Source organism: Cucurbita maxima, unplaced genomic scaffold, assembly GCF_002738345.1.
Source record: "Cucurbita maxima cultivar Rimu unplaced genomic scaffold, Cmax_1.0 Cma_Scf00004, whole genome shotgun sequence".
NCBI lineage: Eukaryota > Viridiplantae > Streptophyta > Magnoliopsida > Cucurbitales > Cucurbitaceae > Cucurbita > Cucurbita maxima.
Window position 1 is genome coordinate 3,544,975 of NW_019272020.1, and position 21,588 is coordinate 3,566,562.

The following is a 21,588-nucleotide window of genomic DNA, read 5'->3' on the forward strand; positions in this document are numbered from 1 at the left end:
AATGTTTGTATGAAGCTTGTATAAAACAAAAGCTACCAAGATTTTCAAAATCCTATGGCCTATGCATGTGTTTTCATATATTATAATTTATGTAAAATCATCAACCAACTTAAATACCAAAAGAAATATATAAACTATCGAATCGAGTCATTTATCTAAAACTTTTCTTAAATTTTGATTAAAAAAACGATCTATGTATTAAACCGTTAATGTGATCATGAGAACATGATGACTAAAAAAAACTTAAAATAATTGAGTTGCAATTTTCTTTTTTGTGACTCAATCATAGAACCTTAACAGTCAACGTGCTTTACTTATATCAATTTTATGTTAGGGGACTATAATGTGAATTTTTACTACGATTCATATGATGAGTGAGGATAAACCATCTTATAAAGACTTGTGTTGGGTCGGGTCTACAATGATAGTCTTTATTTTTTGAAGCGATAAATATTGATAAATCCACCTAAATATATATATATTTTTGAAGGAAACAGTCTTCAAACTTAAGATTAAAATTAAGCATTTAAAGTTTAGAATCGAGTAGTTTTTATTTATTTATTTATTTTATGATTTAATTCTTTTTATTTTTTGAGAAAAAGAGAGAGAGAGAGAGAGAAAAGAAAAAGAATGAATTTCGTGGCCTTATTCGCGTTCATTCACTTAGTCGTCGTCTTGTCCTGCATCTGACCCAGTTGCAGAGTGGCACTCTGGTTCTCTCGGCGGAAGAGTGAGAAAAAGAGTGAGAGAGAGGAGCTGCTGCACCACGAAGAGTCAGAAAAAAGTGAAGAACGCTATATAGCACGCTTGATACTGGAGAGCTGCGATTTTGAACCTGCATTTTCATGGACAATCTCTCCCATTCTCGCCTTCCCAACAGGGGTTCTACCTCACTTTCTAAGAAAATCTGCAATGGGGGTCATGGTGACGGGCCTTTTGCAGCTCAAACTATCTACGATGACGTTTATGGTGGTCCTCCCAAGTTTGGAGTCTCTGCTTTGTCTCCTCGCTTCGAAGACTACGGTGAGATTTTCGGGAGCTTCCACGCCCTCCGTGCTTCCTCGATTCCGATTCTCGATCTTCCAGCTGTCGATGAATCCGAGGTCTTTTTCGACGCTCGGAGCTCTGCATTTGACTATGCGGAGGTTTTTGGAGGATTCGATGGTCTGGATTTTGCGATTTCTTATGAGGAACTGGTTGGTCCGTCCAGACGCGTTGACGATGCTTCTTCGGACGAAGCTTGGTATAACTACGTTTATTTTCTGCCGGATACTTATCGGCTCTTGCTTTTGTTCGCTGATTTCTTGGCTGATGTGTTGGAACTTGAAATTGACCGTACTCAAATTGCATTGTGTTACGTTTTCTTGTTTAGTTCGGTTTTGATAAAATACTTTCACGTTTTTTTGGCATTCCTTATGATTTAACATTTTGAAACGTTCCTTCTTTTGGTTCTAAATGCGGGCAGTTGAGGTGACTGTATATGGACTCCTGACCTATAGTGATAATAGTGACGAGTATGAAGTAGGTAATGGTTGGGTTTTACTTGTCTGAATAGTATGAGAGAAGTCTTGTATCTTGATGGTTGACCTAATCATGCTAGAACTTGATGGTAGAATGCGGCTGTCTTGCTTTTGTCATTCACAGGACTCCAGCAGGTACTGAATCTTTGTTAGATTGTTCGGACCATTCCGGAAATTCTCGTTGTATGTCAAATGGAGACTCTAATCAGTCATGTGATGGAAGCACTGAGTTTTGCATATCGTACAGCAAGGTTAACAGCGAAAACATTGGACATATATCAAATGGGAAGATACACGTAACCCAGTTGGAAATGCTTCCTGGATACTCATATCTGGTTGATGAAGCAAATCCCTCACCGAAGGGAACAGATGGTGATCCATCACTGCAGACCAATGATGATAACTATCTCAATATAGATTTTGATACAGGAAAGGTGAAGGGAAAACATCCAAGGAACACTAGGCCACCCCCAGTGGACGGTAATGGCTCTGGACCATTATTAGAGGATAACCTTGTTTCTCAAAATGGATATGGTAGACGGGTTTGTCGTTCTCATGAGGATTTCATAAGCGTATCTGAAATAAGCCTTAGAACTGAGCCCTCTCAAGTGCCACCACCTTCTCGACCACCTCCCAAGTTTGCTACCAAGAAGGGGGACTCCACGAAAATGAATTTGAGTTGTGGGGAAGCTGCTTCTGAAATAATTTCAGATGATCGTACTCTTCCTTTATTTGATGTGGAGGTAGATGCTAGCTCATCTGCAGCGGCCTCTGCTGCAGCTATGAAAGGAGCAATGAAAAAAGCTCTAGCACAGTTACAGAATGCAAAAGATTTGTGGGAGAGTAAAAAGGAAGGGCTCCATGGACGGATAAGACCGGATGCAAAAAGTGATATGAGAGAAAAGGAAGGAAATTTGACAGAGATTCCAAATAGATTCAAGAGTTTGGCCGATGAAAGTGTACAGATTATTGGGGAAATTGATGACAATGGAATAAATTTTCCTGCTAGAGAGGAGAGGCAAAAGGATGTGAGGGCAACTGAAGTTTGTTCAACACACTATGGAGGAGAGGAACTTCTAACAGCTGCTGAAAAGACCGTACCAATTAGAAGTGGGAGTAGATTTCTTGTGTCTGACAACTATGATTGCTGCAGTGAATGGAAAGATGCCACAGGGTTTTTTGAATTGGCCAGAGCGGATATATCCAGAAAGGAATTTGAGTTCATGAACAATGATGCGGTTTCCAACATTGTGGCTGGACAAATAAGAGTAGAGACCATCAATAAAGCATGGGAAAACGATAAAGATCAAGACAAGAAAGGAAAACCATTCCATACATCTCATGTTCTGAATGAGGAGGTGAAGAATTTGGAGAATATGGTTCATGGAAAGGAGGAAGATAAAATAAAACTAAAACCAAATAAAAACGAGAGTAGGCAAAAACAGCAGGTGAAATTAAAAATTCATCAAGATGTTTGTGACCTCGAAGCAAATGATAGGAAATTTGGAGTTGCTCAAGAGTTTGTGGAAGTAAAAAGGCAAATATCTGATGCTAGTGAACTAGAGAAACATGAAAAACCTATTGAGTTTAGACAACTGGACAGCGGGCTAAAAGTTGAGCAACCTATTTCACCAAGGGATATTGAACAAGAAAAGAAAAAGGTTGTTAAAAGAAAGAAAAATGGAAATATTCTCAAGGAACCTCTCATTGAGAATGAGAAAAGAGAGATGTTCATTGAGGCTTCTGGAGGGGAAAAGCTTGAGCAAAAAATGAGAATGTTCCTCGAGCTACAAGAAAATAAGAAAAGACTGGATTCGGTTCTTGAGGATGACAACTTTAAGGGACAGATGACTCGTGAAAGACAACTGGAAGGAGTTCATGAGATGGACGATCATGGGAAAAGGGGAAAAGAGACTGCCAAGGTTGGAGTAAGTGAGAGACCTGAATTAGCTCATGAGAGAGAAGATGACGACAAATGGCCACAAGATTTTCCGTACAGAGAAGTATGTCAAAAAGGAGTTGATGATTCATTTCAGATTTTGAACATTGAACGCATGCCAAGAGATGCGGGCAAGTGTGAAGTGACTCAGATGTTGGTTAAAGAATTTCAAGATAGTGCACATCTGAAGGGTATAAGCTTGGAGCATGATGAATTAGAGAGATTGGAGGACAGACACAAAGGAAACACAACAATACGATCTCAAGTACATGTGGAAATGAATGATTTGGGGATATCTGCTGCTGCAATAAAAATGAACGATGACAAAAACCACTTACCCACGGGACTAGCATGTTCAATGGGAATGCATGAAAAATTCTCTGATGTAGATGAAGGCGAAGAGACAACGACTGCAGTCACAGTTAATGAAACTTCGTCCGGAAGTGGTGGAGCTGAAAATCTGGAACTTAACAAAAATGCTTGTGTGTCGAGTGCTTGCCAGGCAGAGGAAGAACATAATAAAGTTCCAGTTGAAATGGAAGATGCAAATATTCAGCTTTCTTTCAATGAATGGACCAAAAGAACAGTCGAAGAAACAAACTTTCAACCCAAACTTGGACATACACAAGCAGAACCAACTAATTCGGAAGATGAACTTTCATCTGAAAAGTCAACAAGCATGGATGAGGGAAAGAATGGAACTGAAGAGTGCGTTGTTAAGATGGAAGATATGAAAACTTCTCTTCCTCTGGATAAAAATGATGAGAAAGCAGGCCAAGCTGATGTTTGCATGGAAGAGTTTTTAGGGAGAAAGAAGTTTGTTAACAGAATGGGTTCTGATCTTGAACATCCAGAAAGTAACTTGTTCTGTTGTCTGGAAGATAAAGTGAAGTCCTCTGATCAGGTTGAAGATAAGGGACAGAAAGTGTCAGTTCAGGGGTTCAATGTAAGGGCTGAGAAAGGAAGTGGATTGGAGTCAAGTAGGCCAAATATTTCAGAAAGTACACAAAAGAGCGGGGAATTCATGCGTGAGGTCAATGTAAATCCGGCCACAGAAAGAAAGGAAAAGATCATAAACCAGAGCTGTACATCTAAAGGAAAAGAAAGCGAGAGAGCGAGGAGCAAAGCAGAATTTGAGAATGATAGTCTTCAAAAACTGGAAGAAGAGAGGGAAAGGGAAAAAGAGAGAGAAAAGGATAGAATGCCTATTGACAGAATTGCTCTCGAACCACGTGATAGAGTAGGTGCCGAAACTCGTGAAAAGGCAGAAAGGGCTGCTCTGGAGAGGATGACTGCTGAAGCCCGACAAAGAGCATTGACAGAGGCACGTGAAAGATTGGATAAGGCATGTGCAGAGGCAAGAGAAAATTCATTGGCTGGAAAGGCAACTATGGAGGCAAGGGTAAAGGCAGAGCGTGCAGCCGTAGAAAGAGCAACTGCAGAGGCCAGGGAACGAGCTGCAGAGAAAGTCATGTCTGACAAGACTTCCTTTAGGGTGAGAGAGAGAATGGAAAGATCTGTTTCTGACAAATTCTCTGCTTCTAACATAAATATTGAAATGAGACAGAAGTCTTCATCCTCCGTAAGTATACAATGCTGGTATCTTGTTAATACTTGATATTTAAAGCATATCGTGATGTGAAATTTAAATGGATGGTGGATGTCAGGGTCAGCCCAGCCTTCAATCTCAGAGTTCTGGCTCTTCCATTGCATCAAGATATGCCTATTACTCGGCCTACGATGGTATGAGATCTGCAATATATATATAGTTCCATAAGATCTACAATTCCTTTTCCCCCTACCTTTTTTTTTTTTTTTTTTTTTTTTTGCATTTGATCATACTTCTGGTTCCTGAGCTATCTGTTCTCTGCACGAAATTTCGTAATGCAGAGAGGAAGGACGGTGTTGATGGTGAATCGCCACAAAGGTGTAAAGCCAGATTAGAGAGGCATCAAAGAACAGCAGAACGTGCAGTATGATTCTGATCCATCATTATGATATGTGATGGACTTGTGTATACATTATGAAATGACTAACACCTTACTGTATCTTTCAGGCTAAAGCTCTAGCAGAAAAAAATATGCGCGATCTTCTTGCACAAAGAGAGCAAGCTGAGAGAAATGTAATACTCTTTACAACATGCGAGGTTACATTTTTGGAAGTTCTCATTTTTTTTTTTTAAATTTGTGAGGTTACATCAAGGAATCTATGCTATTTGCAGAGATTGGCTGACACATTGGATGCTGATGTTAGGAGATGGTCAAGTGGGAAGGAAGGAAAATTGCGTGCCTTGCTTTCTACATTGCAATATGTATGTTTATGTTTGACTTTTATCCATAAAAGGTGGTGTTCTGCATTGCATTAACTCTGCCGTGGTATGATTGAATCTTGTGTTGGATTTTCATGGTGTAATGTGGTGTCTGTTACCTTCTCCTCCTTTTTTACAGCTTTCTGTTGAATCTTTGCAAACCTTAGTTGGCATCCTCTAGCTTTTGAAGTATGCTGCACAATAGTTCCACAAAAAAAATTCCAGAATTGATTGGATTTATGTTTGGTGCACATAGTTAAAAAGCTTAGATCGAGCCCTAATTTACAATGAATAGGATGAAGCTATTAATCGTTAATCGTGCTTGATTCCATGGTATTTTGGGTATAAGCACTCCCAACGGTTTATAGTCTAATTAATAAGTTGCTTGCAGATCCTTGGACCTGATAGTGGTTGGCAGCCAATTCCCTTAACGGAAGTTATAACTGCCGCTGCTGTAAAGAAAGCTTACAGGAAAGCCACTCTGTGTGTTCATCCGGACAAATTACAACAAAGAGGTGCAAGTATTCAGCAAAAGTATATATGTGAGAAGGTCTTTGATCTACTAAAGGTGTGTTACTAACGAGTATATCCACGTTGTTTTAGAATTCTTGAATTCATATTCATTTGAAGAAAAGAATTACGCGGTTCTTATCTAAAAAAGAAGAAAAGAATTGAGTTGTTTCACTTTATGATTCTCAGGAAGCTTGGAACAAATTCAACTCCGAGGAGCGGTAGCCTGAGATCATAGTCCAAATTTATTCACTTTTTGGCTACAAGCTGTGTAACTCTAGTAATGCTGGTAAGTGCAGGCCTCAATCATTGGAACGTGTATAGTTTTTGAATTCCACTCCTAAAGTCGAAATTGAATCAATTAAAAGTGAATGAAATATAGAGCCATCTTCTTTGTATAATATTGGAAAGTTCTTTGCTGTGTTTTGGAAAATGTTGAACTGAAGGAAGCTTCAAGGAAGAAAGAGAAACTGGCCAATCATTGGTTCACTTTCTAAGTGAAAATGTCCAGTATCTTGCTCAAGTACACATTTAACATGTGGAAGTGAAGCACGTGCAAGGAAACCCCCGGCTGTGTCTTATTGATCATAAAATAACAGAAAGAAAAGTCGAACAAAGTGGTAGTTGAGCCCACCTTCCTAAAGTATGCACATTTTGTGTCGAGTGTAAAAAGGAAGATGCCAAAAAGCTTGATATAATTAGGTTAAGTCTGTATTTCTTGATGGTAGTTGGTAAAAGCAGGAGGAAGTCAAATATTGGAACTCGTAGCTCAAGCTTGCGTAGCATTTGGCGAGCCAATCTTGACCTTATGAAACCCATAAATCACAACCTATTCTCCACAAGTCTCTCACAACCAACCCTCTTCACCTTCCATTCTGCATTATCCAGCAAGAGCCCTCACCCTCCTTTTCTCTTGCTAAAGCTTGCTTGTTCTGTTAACTTTACTTGCCAGCCATGTTGAGGGCTTTGAGTACCAGGAGATGCCCTCACAGGTACGAGCGACTCGGGGAGGATCCCACCATTAGCTTGTTGGAAGTGAAGCTGAAGAGGGCAACCAGTTTGCCAACCCGAGTACTCGGTTCTGGATCGGTGAAACCAATATCTGAGACAATTGCTCAAGTGAAACAGAAGCAGTCAAAGAAAGGTAACAACAAAGGGGGACACCCTCTTTTCAGTTTCTTTGATTTTCGCCGCAAGAGGAAGTCAACAGCGAAGCCTGAATTTGCAAGGTATGTAGAGTATGTGAAGGAAGGTGGACTATGGGATCTGAAAGCAAATGCTCCTGTAATCTACTTTAAATGATCTAATTCTTCTTTGGTTCTAAATTTTACAAGGAAGATTGAAATTATCAACAGTCTTCTGTCCAAGTTCTTCCCTTGTTTTTTTCTTTTGAATATGTTACAGAGCTTTGAGGTTAAAAATCGAGTTGCCTCTAATCTTTCCCTTCTTATAATTATAAAGTTATTTGTTTCTGGACTTTGGTGCATCGTATTCACTTATACACATTTGTATTAACAAACAGCTAAAAGCTTAATTATTCGATTCCTTCTAAAAAGTAAAATGCCAACTTTGACTTTTGTAATCCTTTGACCTCACCTACCCATTTCGTAATTTCACATTTCGATTTTCATTTATTTGTTTTTGGAATTTCTTTCTGGTAACACGTAGAAGTGACATCTTCATGCATTGTTTTTGGCCGTTTGATAAATTACATCCAGAATTTTTAAACACATTCAATGGCATCACATTGAACTATATACTCAGTCTAATGTTGTAATTTTAATTCTCTAAATTATGCTAATTTGTGCATTAACATTAATTTCAATAATGTGGAATTAATTATGGAACAATTTGTCAAAATTTATAAATTTTATAAAAAGAATAAAATTAGGTATGTCTTTATGGTTTCAATTATAATAAAAACAGGATAAAAATGGTAAGATATTCATAATTTGAAAGTTAAAGATGGTAATATCCATCCAAAATTAAAAGTTAATTTTTTTTTTTAGTCACAAGTGAGCGTACACCACGAAATTGAGGCAATTTTAAAAGAAGGCACGCTTTTCAATACAAAAATGTTGGACGAAAACGACACCGTACTGGATGGTTCTTCTTTTCTGAAAAATATGTATTCCAGGACAGCCCCTTGTCTAGACAAGACGTTGGGGAAAAGCTGATGCGAAAACTCCAAAACATTCTCCCTCGAACGGGGTTCCCGAAGAGCAGGGAAGGGCTATTCCGACCTTTCCACACCCAGTCAATGCCACGGCCAAAAAGGGCAAAAAGGGCAAAAAAGAGAAAAAAGTGGTGGCCATAATATTAATAATAATATGATTTATAAAGAAGATTGAAGAGGAGAAGAGAGAGGAAGAAGGGTTTCAAATATTTGCGGAGAAGTTGACTGCGTGTGCGACAAGGCGGAGAGGGAGAGGAAGAGGAAGAGGAAGAGGAAGAGGAAGAGGCGGTTTTTGCGACCTCTAAGCACCAAAAAAAAAAAGAAAAAAGAAAAAAAGAAGAAGAAGAGTAAGAAGAAGCTTGGAGAGAAGGCTTTCAAGTTCTCTCTCTCTTGTTTCTCTCTCTTGACCTCCTATTTATTTTCATCCTCTTCTTATCAACGTCGAGGAAGAGTCTAGAGGAATCGAATCGATACTGTTAATGATACTTTCTGTCATCTCTGGCAGCTGCTTATCGACTCCTTCCCGGTCCTCTACTTTCGTCCTCGTCTCTTGCACCTAGGGTTTTTAACGCCGCCGCCTTCTTCTTCAAAGAGGTACTTTCTTCTCTGTGTTTGTTTATTAATTTCGTTTCGAGTGATTTTGTTGGATACTTGAACTAGGGGTATGGAGAATCGTGTTTTGGGATTTCTTTTTTTTGGGTTTTGGGTTTTGGGTTTAGGTTGCGTCTGAGCATCCTTGATGGGGTTTATTGGGATTTTTTCTTTCTTTGTTTAATTTGATTTTTTCGTACGATTACCTTTGGGGGTTATCTTTGTTTTGAAACCTTCTCATGCTTGGTTGGAGGTTAATCTGTGTGATTTTAAAGGATTTATCTGTTTTGAGTTATTTTTTTCACTTGAAGCTTCATTTTTGGTGTGATTACTTTGTTCCGTAGCTAGCTCTTAAGACTTACGGCTGACTATTTATGATTTTTTTTTTTTGTTTAAATTCTTTTGTATTTTATAATTCCAAGGTTTTGTATTTTAAGATTTCGCTGAATGGGACTACTACGGGATGTCTTTACTTGAGCAATGTTTTGTTTTAATTTAGAGCAATTCGATTGAGGTTTTGGCATCATTATATACTCACTAGTTTTGCTGCACGTTCAAATGCAGAATCATGCCAACATTCACTACAATTGCATTGGAAAGGTTGTTAGAACCTGGAACTTCCAGGTCTGTCGATAAGTCCCTTCCTAAACCTAAGCCTTCTCTGAACTCCGGCCGTGCTCCAAGCACGAAGTTGGAGAGGAGAAATAGCCCATCAGTTGCTGACAGAAAAATTCAGCGGCCTCAAATAAAGCCAGCACTATATGCCACTCCAGAGGCAACTCCTCTTCCGGATTCACCATCTTCATTCCCTCCTTCCCCTTATATTGTCAATCACAAGCGGCGTGGGCCTCGTCTCTTGAAGAGTTTCTCTGAGGACGATGTCTCTTCTCGCAAAAAGATGAATGATAAGGATATAGGAAATGGGAACGTGAAGGGTACAGATAGCAATGATGTAAAGTTGACTGAGGGTGCTTCTGTTATTGTAGACATACCTATTCCAGATGGACACAGAAATGGTCTAGATTGCGCTAGTAGTAGTCATGTTGGTCAAAATGGGAGTGTTGATGATGATCATGGTGCTGCAGGTGTCCAACTTGCGAGCAATCACAGTAATCATGGAAGTAGTATAATGATAAGTAATGGTGTTACTCGGGAAAAGGATTCACTGAAAGTTGTGTCAAATTCAGAAAGTGTGGGAGATACTGAAGACTTCTTTGACCCACAGGATTCTTTGAGTGTTGCAAGTAACACAGATGGAGAGGATAATGGTATTGAACGTTCAGCTAAAATCGGTACTCAGTTTTATGATGCTTTGGAAGGTAAACATGACTCAATAAATGAAAAGGTTATTCTGATATATTTTGTGATTGCAATAGTTAATCCTACTCTTTGTTCTTGTGCGTAATTATGAAATTTACCGTTTGGTGGTATTCCATTTATTTTAATGTTCTTAAGGTAACTGTATCCGAAATTGCATAGCATATGCTTCTTTTGTAGTTAGGTTGGATTAATGGATATGTTATGATGAAATGTAGAAATCATGCATGTTGAAAGCTTGGATATGGGATGAAATATTGAATTTTTTACTCTTGAGTTACCTAAGAACTACATAAATAAATTGTCATTGCAAACTTGAAGTCAACTTGAATACTGTATGACCTAGTTTCTTTCTGCAGCGCTTTCTTCCGAGGGTTTGCCACAACCTTATATTTCTGACATTGAAGCTGAGTTATGTGAAATGAAATTAACACTATCGATGGAGCTGGAGAAGCGAAAGCAGGCCGAGGAAATACTGGATAAATTCCGGGGCCAGTGGCAGAGGCTTAGAGAGCAGCTATTGCTTGTAGGATTGACCCTTCCTTCAGATTCCACAGTAGCCACAGAAGGGAAGCAGTTAGATTCTGATCCTGCTGAAGAATTGTGCCAACAAGTTTATCTTGCTAGGTTTGTGTCAGATTCTATTGGAAGAGGTATAGCGAGGGCAGAGGTGGAAACTGAGATGGAAGCGCAGCTTGAAGTGAAGAATTTTGAGATTGCTCGATTGCTGGACCGGCTCCATTACTATGAGGCAGCAAATCATGAAATGTCCCAAAGGAATCAAGAAGCTGTAGGTAAGAACCTTGTGAACCTTGGCTGGTATTTCGTAATTCAAGTCACTCAATGTTGATGTCTTGACCTCCTCATTCCTTTTCATTTTTGTTTTATTGTTCTAAAGGGGGTTGTGGGCGTCGAAAGCGTTTGCTATATTGTGTGTTTTGTGTTACTCCTAGTCTTTGTTCCCTGGACTTCTTACTCGCTAGTTGCTACGACTTCAGATATTTATCAAACTTCTTTCTAATATATACAGAGAAATAGTGACTGGTTAGATTACTGTAATGACCAGTTTAGAATTTTTGTGCAGATAAATAAGGCTTCCAATTAAGAGGGGCATGATAGGAATAATTATTAGTTAGGAGGCGTGGTTTTTCAAAGGGTCATTCTTACATGCAAAGTAAGGGATGAGGGCCTAGACCAGTCATTGGATTCATTTAGTCGACATGGGGCATGATAGAAATAATTATTAGTTAGGAGGTGTAGTCTTCCAAAGGATCATTCCTACATGCAAAGAAAGGGGTGTAAGGGATGAAGGCCTAGGCCAGTCATTGGATTCATTTTAGTCGACATGTGTTCAAATTTCAATCCCTATGATCTACCTCTTCTGCTTGATTTCCCTGTTCTCCTTGGTTACGTGTCAAATGTCTGTACTGTTGGCTAAGCTTTACCTGTGTTTATTTGGTTTCCAGATTTAGCGCGACGCGAGAGGTTGAGAAGGAAAAGGAGGCAAAGATGGATCTGGGGTTCGGTTGCCACTGCGATCACGTTAGGTACTGTAGTCTTAGCCTGGTCATACCTTCCATCGGGAAAAGATTTGCCATCCAGCAACAATTCGAAGGCCATTGAGCATGATGATGCAACAGTTTGATGACCGCCGATACAAGACTTAGATTATGTACCATGTTATAGAAAGGAAAAATAAAAAGGAGCCATACATCATATACATCTGGTATAATGTTGATATCAATTGCCTGCTTTATCTGAAGTATTGGCATGCCCACGGTATAGTTCTTATAAATGGTCGGCCCTTGTAATTAAAGATGAAAGGGGTTGATTCTTGATTTTTTATTATTTTTTTTCTTTCGCAGACCTAACAGGGTTATAACACCTGAAATTTTTGGCAATTCATGCAATGATATACAGTGTAGAAATATTTGGTTGAGAATCAAATAAGTATTTGGAGAGAGGACTTGGAACTCTGTGATGAACTCTGAATAATGGTTACTGTAATCCCTTCCACTACAGCACAGAGAGGGAGACAATATCTTTCAGTTTGAAGGCATGATGTGGATGTATCCATGCGTTGTTTAATGAATAAGGCTTTTAATGCTCGCAGGTGATGCAATGAATGAGAGTTGTGTTCAGATAAATTGAAGGTTTTAAGACAGTGATGTTTCCTGAAGTTGGGGATTGGCTTCATGCCTTGTTAGCATGTTAGTGGGTCTATTTAGGTGCATCTCTCTTGATTTGACCTATCAGTTTAAAATAGTTGAAACTAGTTTCACTGACCATCTTCCTTGTATTATATAGTCGATTTTTTAATTTTTTCAATGCATAAGGTTCTATTTATGATTGGATAGAAGCATAATATAATGTGATTCACAAGTCTACTGTAGATATTGTTCTATTTGAGATTTTTCTTTCGAGTTTCCTTTCAAGGTTAAAAGAAAAATGCTTCGCTCTTCTTTTCAGCCGATGTGGCATCTCACAATCCAAACCCTTTGGAGGTCAGTGTCCTCATTGCACACCGCCTGATATTTGACTCTAAATATCAAACACAAAATGAAAGCGTTATCCTAACCTAATGAAATGGTGAGATTTATTGGCTTACTACATGCAAATAACGAATAAGGAAGAAGAAACCTTCATGGGCGGTGGGAAGTACTGATAGCACCTGTTGACACTCTGTTTTACTGCTGGGAGAAATGTGGGACAGCCATTTTTTAAAAACTGTACATCAATGCTGTGCCCTCCAAACAAGATCTACCTTTAGTGGGATTTACATTGCTTCCATTCTTGTACTATTTTCTTTACCAAATTTTGTCGGTAGGAGAATCAGGGATTTGATTACGATCTGATTCAGCTATAAATTGGCCTAAACTTCCCACAATTAGAAGCCCAAATATGCCTAATGCCTGCAGTGTTCATGCATAATCATGGATTCCAAAGTAACAGTCAAATTTGCCAGACGACAAAGCTTCTTCTACTGAAAGATACTATCTTTATTCCACCGGCGGACTGTAGTTTTTTCAGTTGTCTTTATATTGCTTTTTCTAGCGGTTGATAAGAAGACAAACTCTTAGCTTCTGATAAAGCCAACTGCTTGAGCATCTCTCCATCCATTATTGCCAGAAAGTAGCCAACGCTGTTCCACTCCCATTGGTAGAAACAGAAGAACAGACATGAAGCTTTGGGGTTTGGCTCCCTTATTGGCCCTTTTCATTCATGGTGTTGCAGGAGATGGCTTTGTCAAAACTGGAGGAATTCGTTTTCTGTTGAATGGCAGTCCTTATTATGCAAACGGCTTCAATGCTTACTGGCTGATGTACGTCGCCTCTGATTCATCTCAGAGGTCGAAAGTCTCCGCTGCATTTCGTGAGGCATCGAGCCATGGCCTTACTGTTGCAAGAACTTGGGCTTTCAGTGATGGTGGATATAGACCTCTTCAATACTCTCCTGGCAATTACAATGAACAAATGTTTCAGGTATCTTTCAGGATTCAGACAAATGTTGCTGTGTTCTATCCTTCTTGTTTTTGCTTCATTCAACCTTTTCTTTTACAGGGAATGGACTTTGTTATAGCTGAGGCCAGAAGATTTGGAATCAAGCTGATATTGAGCTTAGTTAACAACTATGAAAATTTTGGAGGGAAAAAGCAGTATGTAAATTGGGCAAGAAGTTACGGGCAGTTCCTGAATTCTGATGATGATTTCTTCAGAAACCCAGTTGTGAAGGGATTCTACAAGAATCATATCAGGGTAAGTTAAATTATCATAGAAAAAAGGAGCAAAGGAAATTTGGGACCCTGAAGATGTCTGACAATTTCATGTTTTTCAGACCGTTCTGAACAGATACAACAGCTTCACAAGAATTCATTACAAGGATGATCCGACAATAATGGCATGGGAGCTTATGAATGAGCCTAGATGCATATCAGACCCATCTGGAAGCACAATCCAGGTGAGTTCTAGCTTTCGCTTTCATGGGTTCATTGAAGCTGATGCATTTATTGTATGTGAAAAAGGGTTCATTGAAGCTTACACTGTTGGTTTAAATATAGGCTTGGATCATGGAAATGGCTTCCTTTGTGAAGTCAATTGATAGAAACCACTTGCTGGAAGCTGGTTTAGAAGGGTTCTATGGACACTCATCACCTCAGCGAATGAGCGTCAACCCAGGTTCTTCTAACATTGGTACAGATTTCATAGCCAACAACAGAGTCCCTGGCATAGATTTTGCCACTCTTCATTCCTATCCTGATCAATGGCTATCAAGCTCAAATGAGCAATACCAGATTTCGTTCCTAAACAATTGGATTTCAGCCCACATACAAGATGCAGAGAATATTCTACACAAGCCAATTCTCCTCGCAGAATTTGGAAAATCATGGAAGGTTCCAGGTTTCAGCACAAACGGAAGGGACCTTCTATTCAACACAGTATACTATAAAATATATTCATCGGCGAGAAGGGGTGGCGCCGCTGCCGGAGGCCTCTTCTGGCAGCTACTGACGGAAGGAATGGATTCTTTTCGCGACGGATACGAAATAGTCCTGAGCCAAAACCTTTCAACAGCGAACGTGATTACTCAACAATCTCGCAGACTCTATCAAATCAGAAGGATTTTCGCTAGAATGAGAAACATCGAGAAGTGGAAGAGGGCAAGGGCCGCAAGGGGCAAACGAATCGGAAATTGAAAAAATTAATAACTTACCTGCAAAATGGAGAATCTGGGTTCGTGTTCTAATGGAGGATGGAGGGATTTCGGGCAATGGTTTCTGTCTTTGAGATGAATCGTCTTTCGTCCAGGAGGAAAGCTGAAACTTTTTTGTGGTTTTTGATCTGGGGTTTGGATGTTTTTATAGATATGAACTACATAGATCATAAGAAATAACAGAGTTCGAGATGGAGTCGGTTGTCAATTTCATATACAGTGTGTTTGCTGGTTTGTGATTTTGTTTGGAGTGTTGTAACTTATTTGAATATCTAATAGAGTTTTTACTATGAATCCTTGAATGATATAATACTCAATTATGCATCATCTTGTTGTTTAGTATCAAATTAAGCATAGGTAACAGATGACTTTAAAGATTATACTTGATTAAAAAGTTATGCTCATTGCTTTAATGGAAGTGAGAGGAAGGAGAAGAGGGAAAAAAAAAAAAAAAAAAAAGAAAGAAATCTGTTGACTCTTGTTAAAATTGGGAAAGAATATTTTAAATATGAGATATTTGGACATAATTTTTTAGGTCATCGGTAAAGAAGGCAACCAGATCACCGACCGCCCATGCACCAGAGAATATTTTGAGAAATTTGTTAGGAGCTTTTTTTTTATGGGTAATTAGAATGTCCCTTCAAATTTGTTCAGCAAAATAACTCAATCTATTCAAATTACTGTTTCCAATCTTACTTGATCAACTTTTGATGCAGGCACTGTTATTCGGCTCCAGTTCTTGGTGCCTGGAAAGTGTCCACAATGTTCGTGGCCCTTCTCAGACATCATGATCTTATTCCGTCGGCCTCACATTTGGAGAAATTTTACAGTTTTGGCACTCGCCGGAACGGAGACGAAGGATTATCCTCATCATCTAAATACAAAATTGGAATCTTTAATCGTGAACACTCATTTCGCAAATCAGGTAGATTTGGCCGAAGTTAACAGCGAGTTGAAAAAATTAGTGAGAACCAGTCAGTTGAAAGATGCACGCGACATGTTTGATAAAATGCCTCAAAGGGATGGGGTTTCGTGGACTAATATTATTTCTGGGTATGTCAATGCCTCAGACTCCACTGAAGCCTTGCTTTTGTTCTCTAAGATGTGGCTTCAGTCTGAGCTCCGAATTGATCCCTTTGTGCTTAGTCTTGGTTTTAAGGCTTGTGGGCTCGGTTTGAATTGTTCTTATGGTACAAATTTGCATGGGTTTTCAATCAAAACAGGTCTAGTAAACTCTGTTTTCGTGGGTAGCGCTCTTCTTGACATGTATATGAAAATTGGAGAAGTTGGGAGAAGTTGTGAAGTGTTCGATGAAATGCCCACAAGAAATACTGTGACTTGGACGGCAGTTATAACTGGGCTTGTTCGTGCTGGTTATAACGAGAAAGGTCTGGCTTACTTTTCTGAAATGGGGAGGTCGAAGGTGGAATATGACTCGTATGCATATGCTATAGCATTGAAGGCCAGTGCTGATTCAGGTGCACTGAATCATGGAAGAGCAATTCATACACAGACATTGAAGAAAGGATTCGATGAGAGCTCCTTCGTGGCCAATTCGCTGGCTACCATGTATAACAAATGTGGTAAGCTAGATTATGGTTTGTATATGCTTGGAAAGATGAGAGCTCCCGATGTTGTTTCGTGGACGACAATGGTAACGACCTACGTTCAAATGGGTAAGGAGGAATGCGGGATTCAAGCATTTAGAAGAATGCAGGACAGCAATGTGATTCCAAATGAATATACATTTGCTGCTGTTATCTCTGGTTGTGCCAATCTTGCACGGTTGAAGTGGGGGGAACAGCTACATGCTCATGTTTTACGTGTGGGGTTTCTGAATGCTTTGTCAGTTGCTAATTCTATCATGACCATGTACTCAAAATGTGGGGAGTTAGCTTCAGTTTCAAAGCTATTTTGTTCCATGAATTTTAAAGATGTCATTACTTGGAGCACTATAATTGCAGCATATTCTCAAGTAGGCTATGGCAAAGAAGCTTTCGAGTATCTATCACAGATGAGAAGCGAAGGATCGAAACCAAACGAGTTTGCCCTGGCTAGCGTTCTTAGTGTATGTGGAAGTATGGCGATTCTCGAGCAGGGGAAGCAATTACATGCTCATGTTTTGTCTGTTGGGTTAGAACAAACAGCCATGGTATGTAGTGCCCTTATTATTATGTACGCAAAATGTGGGAGCATCACGGAAGCTTCTAAAATATTTATGGATTCAGTGAAAGATGATATTATTTCATGGACAGCTATGATCAGTGGGTATGCGGAACATGGGCATAGCCAAGAAGCCATTGAATTGTTTGAAAGTATCCAAAAGGTTGGTTTGAGACCAGACTCGGTGACCTTCATTGGCGTTCTTACTGCGTGTAGCCATGCAGGAATGGCTGACCTTGGCTTCCACTACTTCAACTCAATGAGTAAAGATTATCACATCACTCCTTCAAAAGAACACTATGGATGCATGATTGATCTTCTTTGTCGAGCAGGGCGATTAAATGACGCAGAGAGCTTGATCAAAAGCATGCCATTTCAACCGGACGATGTAGTCTGGTCTACTTTGCTGAGGGCATGTAGAATACATGGTGATGTTGATTGTGGACAACGTGCTGCTGCAGAAGTTCTAAAGTTAAACCCAAATTGTGCTGGGACTCACATAACCTTAGCAAACATTTTTGCGGCTAAGGGAAAGTGGAAGGAAGCAGCAAATATAAGAATGATAATGAAATCAAAGGGAGTGGTTAAGGAGCCAGGATGGTCTTCGATAAAGCTCAAGGATAGCGTTTTCGCGTTCGTTGCTGGAGATCGTTCTCCGCCACAAGGAGAAGACATATACAGAATGCTGGAGGAGTTGGCTTCAGGAATGGAAATCTATATTCTTGAATTGAACCATTTAGTTACTGATATGGAGGAATAGCAGAAGATTATATTAAATAGAATAGAACAAGTGAAAGTTTGAAGCTTGGAAGAGATTTGTATTCTTCAAAGATCTTTCATAAATGTACAGATGCCTTTTAGGCCTTTTTTTTATTTCCTATAAGCCATTGAATGATTCAATCAAATCTACATCCTATCTGCCTTCATGAACACAATTCCCATCATCTAAAGGCGAGATCAGCGGTTGTTCACCTGTACATGTGACTACACCGATTTTTCATCCTTGAACCAATTGTTTAAGACATAGATAACAAAGCCTACGCAGAACCCAGAAGCTCCGACGGCCACAACAATTTGAACCCACAAATTTGCTGAAAAAGCTTCACTAACCACAGCCTTCCAGAACAAATACCATAAAATGGCGAAGGAACCACCCAAAACAGAGCCTACCAAAACCTGGCTGATAGTATGGAGTTTCTGTGAGACTCGTAGCCATGACTGTCAAACACAGGAGAGGAAGAAAATAAGACTTCCAATCTTTTAACCATTATCTTCAGCCAGGTCCAAATAAAAAGAGAAGATATGAGAATATACTTACAAAATATGAACCAAATATGAAGGAAAGTCCACAGACAGACAATGACATTGCATTAACACCCAGCCATTCCACCGCTGCACAACATCAGAAGTAGTGTTCAAAATGATGTTTTCATACATAAATTTTGGATTACAAGTTTTAGAGAATGAATGAGACTCGGAAATACAATTTTCTAGGTAACGACAACTCTTGTGAGATCCCACGGGTCAAAGAGGGGAACAAAGCATTCTTTACAAGGGTGTGAAAACCTCAACCTAACAGACGCGTTTTAAAACCTTGATGAGAAGCCCGAAAGAAAAAAAGCCCAAAGAAGAGAATATTTGCTAGCGGTAGGCTTGGACTGTTACAAATGATATCAAAGCCAGACACCGGCGGTGTGCCAACGAGGATGCTGGGCCCCCAAATGGGGTGGATTGTGAGATCCCACATCGGTTGGAGAGGAGAACGAAGCATTCCTTAACGAAGCATTCCTTGTAAGGGTGTCGAAACCAAACCCTAATAGACGGGTTTTAAAACATTGAGAGAAAGTCCAAAGAAGACAATATTTGTTAGCGGTGGGTTTGGGCTGTTACAACTCTTCCATTTGATCCCACAACCTTAACTCGATAAAGATCAGATTTTAATGAATAAAAGGAGAAGAATAGGAATATGGTGTTGGGGTTCCCAACAACATGTTATTCTGAACCTGAAGAAATTACACTTCAAAGTCTTGGGTTCTAAATTTGAAAACTTCATGCCTTACAGCATAGGTTGTCTCTCATGGTTGGCCAAGAATGAGCAAAGTTTTCTTGGAGATTAATGGTGTGTGCCATAAGCATAATTCAAAAAGAGCCAGAAATTGTCTTTGAATTAGAAAGTGCTCGAACCATGTGTAACTGAACCATTCAATCAAATTCCTCAGCTAAAACTTTGAAACTTGAAGTTCTACAGCTTGATACCAAGAAGGAAGAGCAAATCATAATGGAGAATGGAAAGTCATTTCACACGACTAAACTGCGGAAGTTTTAACACTCAATTACCTGACAGAGCGGCGAATATTACAATGAAGAATATGGATTGTGCATGAGAAGAGGGCATTCCAGGATCAGGTCTCAATGTGGCAATAGGCCGCTCTTGGTTTAGTATCCTTTTCAGTACAATAGAAAGTATAGCATTAATGACAGATCCCATGGCAGTCCACAAAGCTTCGGCATCATGCCTCAAAAGAATTATGGCAGCAAAGAGGGAAGCTACAAGCCACTTGCTCTGGAAACAAACAACAACAACAACAATGCTATTGAACAATACAGCTAGTCCCAAATTAACAAAATCATGCGGGTTTGGAAAGATCGTAACAAAGATATGGAGGGGTGCATTAAGTATACAATTTACAACTAACCAACAAAATCGCCCAAGTTTTTGTTCAAGCATCAACTTTAAAATGATTCGAGGCAATAAAAAATTGGTGTCCAGACAGTGGTTAAAAAGCCTACGATGCTGCAGACGAAAGCAAGAAATGAAGGAAAAACTAGCAAAATTGACCAACCAGCTTATTGAGTAAGGCCTCCAGCCCACCAGCCGCAATCTCAGGATGAAATTCAGAAGACCCATCAAAGAACGACTCTGTCTCTAAGCTTCCAAAGCCCTCATCTCCATTGGCACACCTAATAGAAGAAGTTCTAGTCAATTCAGCCATACCGCAACAACCCCAAACTCCGTTCCTCCGAATTAAAGCTTCCTTCAAGACAAACCCACGAACGAAAACAAGATTCAATGGAGGGATTTCAAGAGACGATGCGGGTTTAAGGGAATGAAGCTTCAAAATTCTATCGGTAGAGAAAGTTTTGAAAGAAGGGTGAAAATTCGAGGCGATTGACGGCGGCATTTGGGTCGAAGCCGAAGAGGGTGTCAAAGGCATTCTAAAAAGGCAACAAAGAATAGCGGGGAAATCAAGGGTTCTAGATTCCATAAACGCTGAATTTTTTTGGTTAAAGAGGATGCGAGGAAGCATCCAGGGCCGTCACAGCTTCTCGGGCGATGTCTCATTGTGTGGCTGGTTGCTAAACAAGCAGTCAAAGAAACAAATTTTTAATAGCCACTCGGCGGCAAAGCATTCACCAAATTCGTGGAATTCAAGTTGGCATCAAATTGTGTTAAATAGTCGACGAAAAGCTGAAGAACATCGACTGGCTCTGTCAGTTTCTATAAAACGCTACAGACCACAGTTTTATTAATTGAATATATTTGGGCAACAAAAAATAGAACATATTTTGCAAATGCTATTATGCATTTAAATCACCAATTTTATTAATCAGTATAACAATTTTAAAATTGTACCATAAATCAAATTATGGTCAGGTCCCAATTTAATACATTACCAACCCTAATGAATTCAACGACAATAAACTAAAAAATTAATATTTCAAAATAAATAAGTAAAATTTTAAATTTAATAACAAAAATGTACAAGAAAATTATCGACCGTTTAAATTTAGTATATCAATCAAATAGTTTAGAATAATAATATACAAATATAAAGCTAACATTTTATATGGGCCAAATCTAATATTTAAAGGCCCATTTTACATTGTCGCCGAAGAACTATTTTGAGCCCAATGGGCTTTCACAAATGGTACAAAGCCCGAATTCAGTCACGGTAGGCCCATTAAGAAACTTGGAAGGCCCAGTTAGTGTGCTCTCATTCTCAGCGAGAAAGTAAAACGTGTAATAAATCAGATGCTTTTCTTTTTTAAAATATTAAAGACCCTTTTTGATTTGTTAAAGAAGGGAAAAGAAAAGAGAGTGAACAGCGAAAGCTTCTCCGGCAACGGCTTCTCATATATTCCGTTCAACTTTCCCCCTCCGGTGAGAAATATAAAGCTTCTTTATTTCACATTCAAATATAAAGCTCCTCAAAAGAAACTTCTCATTTTATTCGCACAACCAACAAAGCTTCCTCTGAACATATCACGGCCGTGGAAATGACACCCACCAAACGAATCCCTGTTTTGCTTCTGGACAGAGCTTTTTCCCAGAAAAGAAAGAAACCCATCTGAA

The 21,588-nt window shown here is 39.3% G+C and overlaps 7 protein-coding genes and 1 long non-coding RNA gene across 11 annotated transcripts in view; 6 read left to right on the forward strand and 2 right to left on the reverse strand.

Moving 5' to 3' along the window:
- The window catches only part of LOC111478507 (vegetative cell wall protein gp1-like), a 446,768-nt gene that overhangs the window by 395,064 nt on the left and 30,116 nt on the right, over positions 1 to 21,588 (forward strand). The window lies entirely within an intron of this gene.
- On the forward strand, positions 620 to 6,886 carry LOC111478410 (auxilin-like protein 1). Its single transcript, XM_023122648.1, has 8 exons — positions 620 to 1,243; positions 1,645 to 5,041; positions 5,127 to 5,202; positions 5,350 to 5,432; positions 5,516 to 5,581; positions 5,681 to 5,770; positions 6,159 to 6,335; positions 6,467 to 6,886. Exons 1-8 carry the CDS (start codon positions 846 to 848, stop codon positions 6,500 to 6,502), a joined length of 4,323 nt encoding a protein of 1,440 aa, XP_022978416.1. The 5' UTR covers positions 620 to 845; the 3' UTR covers positions 6,503 to 6,886.
- On the forward strand, positions 6,467 to 7,753 carry LOC111478516. Its single transcript, XM_023122809.1, has 2 exons — positions 6,467 to 6,566; positions 7,230 to 7,753. The coding sequence occupies exon 2, from the start codon at positions 7,232 to 7,234 to the stop codon at positions 7,577 to 7,579; it is 348 nt and encodes a 115-aa protein (XP_022978577.1). The 5' UTR covers positions 6,467 to 6,566; positions 7,230 to 7,231; the 3' UTR covers positions 7,580 to 7,753.
- On the forward strand, positions 8,595 to 12,324 carry LOC111478456. Of its 2 annotated transcripts, XR_002717467.1 has the most exons (5): positions 8,595 to 9,047; positions 9,609 to 10,363; positions 10,721 to 11,155; positions 11,828 to 12,140; positions 12,227 to 12,324. XR_002717467.1 is itself a non-coding variant. In XM_023122728.1 (4 exons), exons 2-4 carry the CDS (start codon positions 9,613 to 9,615, stop codon positions 12,004 to 12,006), a joined length of 1,365 nt encoding a protein of 454 aa, XP_022978496.1. In that variant the 5' UTR covers positions 8,595 to 9,047; positions 9,609 to 9,612; the 3' UTR covers positions 12,007 to 12,308. The 2 variants fall into 2 exon arrangements, 1 of the variants encoding a protein (XP_022978496.1); XM_023122728.1 differs by having other exon boundaries at positions 11,828 to 12,308.
- LOC111478525 lies at positions 12,212 to 13,266 on the reverse strand. Its single transcript, XR_002717491.1, has 2 exons — positions 13,002 to 13,266; positions 12,212 to 12,900 (listed from the first exon to the last, which is right to left on the reverse strand). It is a non-coding gene; the product is annotated as an uncharacterized LOC111478525 (long non-coding RNA).
- On the forward strand, positions 13,252 to 15,388 carry LOC111478457 (mannan endo-1,4-beta-mannosidase 7-like). 2 transcript variants are annotated; one of them, XM_023122731.1, is made up of 4 exons: positions 13,252 to 13,843; positions 13,922 to 14,116; positions 14,196 to 14,318; positions 14,419 to 15,388. In XM_023122731.1, the coding sequence occupies exons 1-4, from the start codon at positions 13,541 to 13,543 to the stop codon at positions 15,052 to 15,054; spliced, it is 1,257 nt and encodes a 418-aa protein (XP_022978499.1). In that variant the 5' UTR covers positions 13,252 to 13,540; the 3' UTR covers positions 15,055 to 15,388. The 2 variants fall into 2 exon arrangements, with proteins under 2 accessions (XP_022978499.1, XP_022978497.1); XM_023122729.1 differs by having other exon boundaries at positions 13,252 to 14,116.
- LOC111478417 (putative pentatricopeptide repeat-containing protein At3g47840) lies at positions 15,536 to 18,105 on the forward strand. Of its 2 annotated transcripts, none has more exons than XM_023122661.1 (2): positions 15,536 to 15,694; positions 15,788 to 18,105. In XM_023122661.1, exons 1-2 carry the CDS (start codon positions 15,691 to 15,693, stop codon positions 17,992 to 17,994), a joined length of 2,211 nt encoding a protein of 736 aa, XP_022978429.1. In that variant the 5' UTR covers positions 15,536 to 15,690; the 3' UTR covers positions 17,995 to 18,105. The 2 variants fall into 2 exon arrangements, with proteins under 2 accessions (XP_022978429.1, XP_022978431.1); XM_023122663.1 differs by having other exon boundaries at positions 15,536 to 15,672.
- On the reverse strand, positions 18,015 to 20,620 carry LOC111478476 (lipid phosphate phosphatase epsilon 1, chloroplastic-like). The gene is made up of 4 exons (XM_023122753.1): positions 20,078 to 20,620; positions 19,572 to 19,797; positions 18,553 to 18,626; positions 18,015 to 18,452 (listed from the first exon to the last, which is right to left on the reverse strand). Exons 1-4 carry the CDS (start codon positions 20,540 to 20,542, stop codon positions 18,219 to 18,221), a joined length of 999 nt encoding a protein of 332 aa, XP_022978521.1. The 5' UTR covers positions 20,543 to 20,620; the 3' UTR covers positions 18,015 to 18,218.

Coding starts and splice junctions, on each gene's coding strand:
- LOC111478410 (XM_023122648.1), top strand. CDS start 846: ATGGACAATCTCTCCCATTCTCGCCTTCCCAACAGGGGTTCTACCTCA. Junction 1,244..1,644: donor GCTTCTTCGGACGAAGCTTG/GTATAACTACGT, acceptor TGTCATTCACAG/GACTCCAGCAGGTACTGAAT. Junction 5,771..6,158: donor TGCTTTCTACATTGCAATAT/GTATGTTTATGT, acceptor AGTTGCTTGCAG/ATCCTTGGACCTGATAGTGG.
- LOC111478516 (XM_023122809.1), top strand. CDS start 7,232: ATGTTGAGGGCTTTGAGTACCAGGAGATGCCCTCACAGGTACGAGCGA.
- LOC111478456 (XM_023122728.1), top strand. CDS start 9,613: ATGCCAACATTCACTACAATTGCATTGGAAAGGTTGTTAGAACCTGGA. Junction 10,364..10,720: donor GTTTTATGATGCTTTGGAAG/GTAAACATGACT, acceptor TTCTTTCTGCAG/CGCTTTCTTCCGAGGGTTTG. Junction 11,156..11,827: donor AAGGAATCAAGAAGCTGTAG/GTAAGAACCTTG, acceptor TTTGGTTTCCAG/ATTTAGCGCGACGCGAGAGG.
- LOC111478457 (XM_023122729.1), top strand. CDS start 13,541: ATGAAGCTTTGGGGTTTGGCTCCCTTATTGGCCCTTTTCATTCATGGT. Junction 14,117..14,195: donor TCTACAAGAATCATATCAGG/GTAAGTTAAATT, acceptor CATGTTTTTCAG/ACCGTTCTGAACAGATACAA. Junction 14,319..14,418: donor CATCTGGAAGCACAATCCAG/GTGAGTTCTAGC, acceptor GTTTAAATATAG/GCTTGGATCATGGAAATGGC.
- LOC111478476 (XM_023122753.1), bottom strand. CDS start 20,542: ATGCTTCCTCGCATCCTCTTTAACCAAAAAAATTCAGCGTTTATGGAA. Junction 19,798..20,077: donor AGGCCTTACTCAATAAGCTG/GTTGGTCAATTT, acceptor GTTTGTTTCCAG/AGCAAGTGGCTTGTAGCTTC. Junction 18,453..18,552: donor TCATATTTGGTTCATATTTT/GTAAGTATATTC, acceptor TGTGTTTGACAG/TCATGGCTACGAGTCTCACA.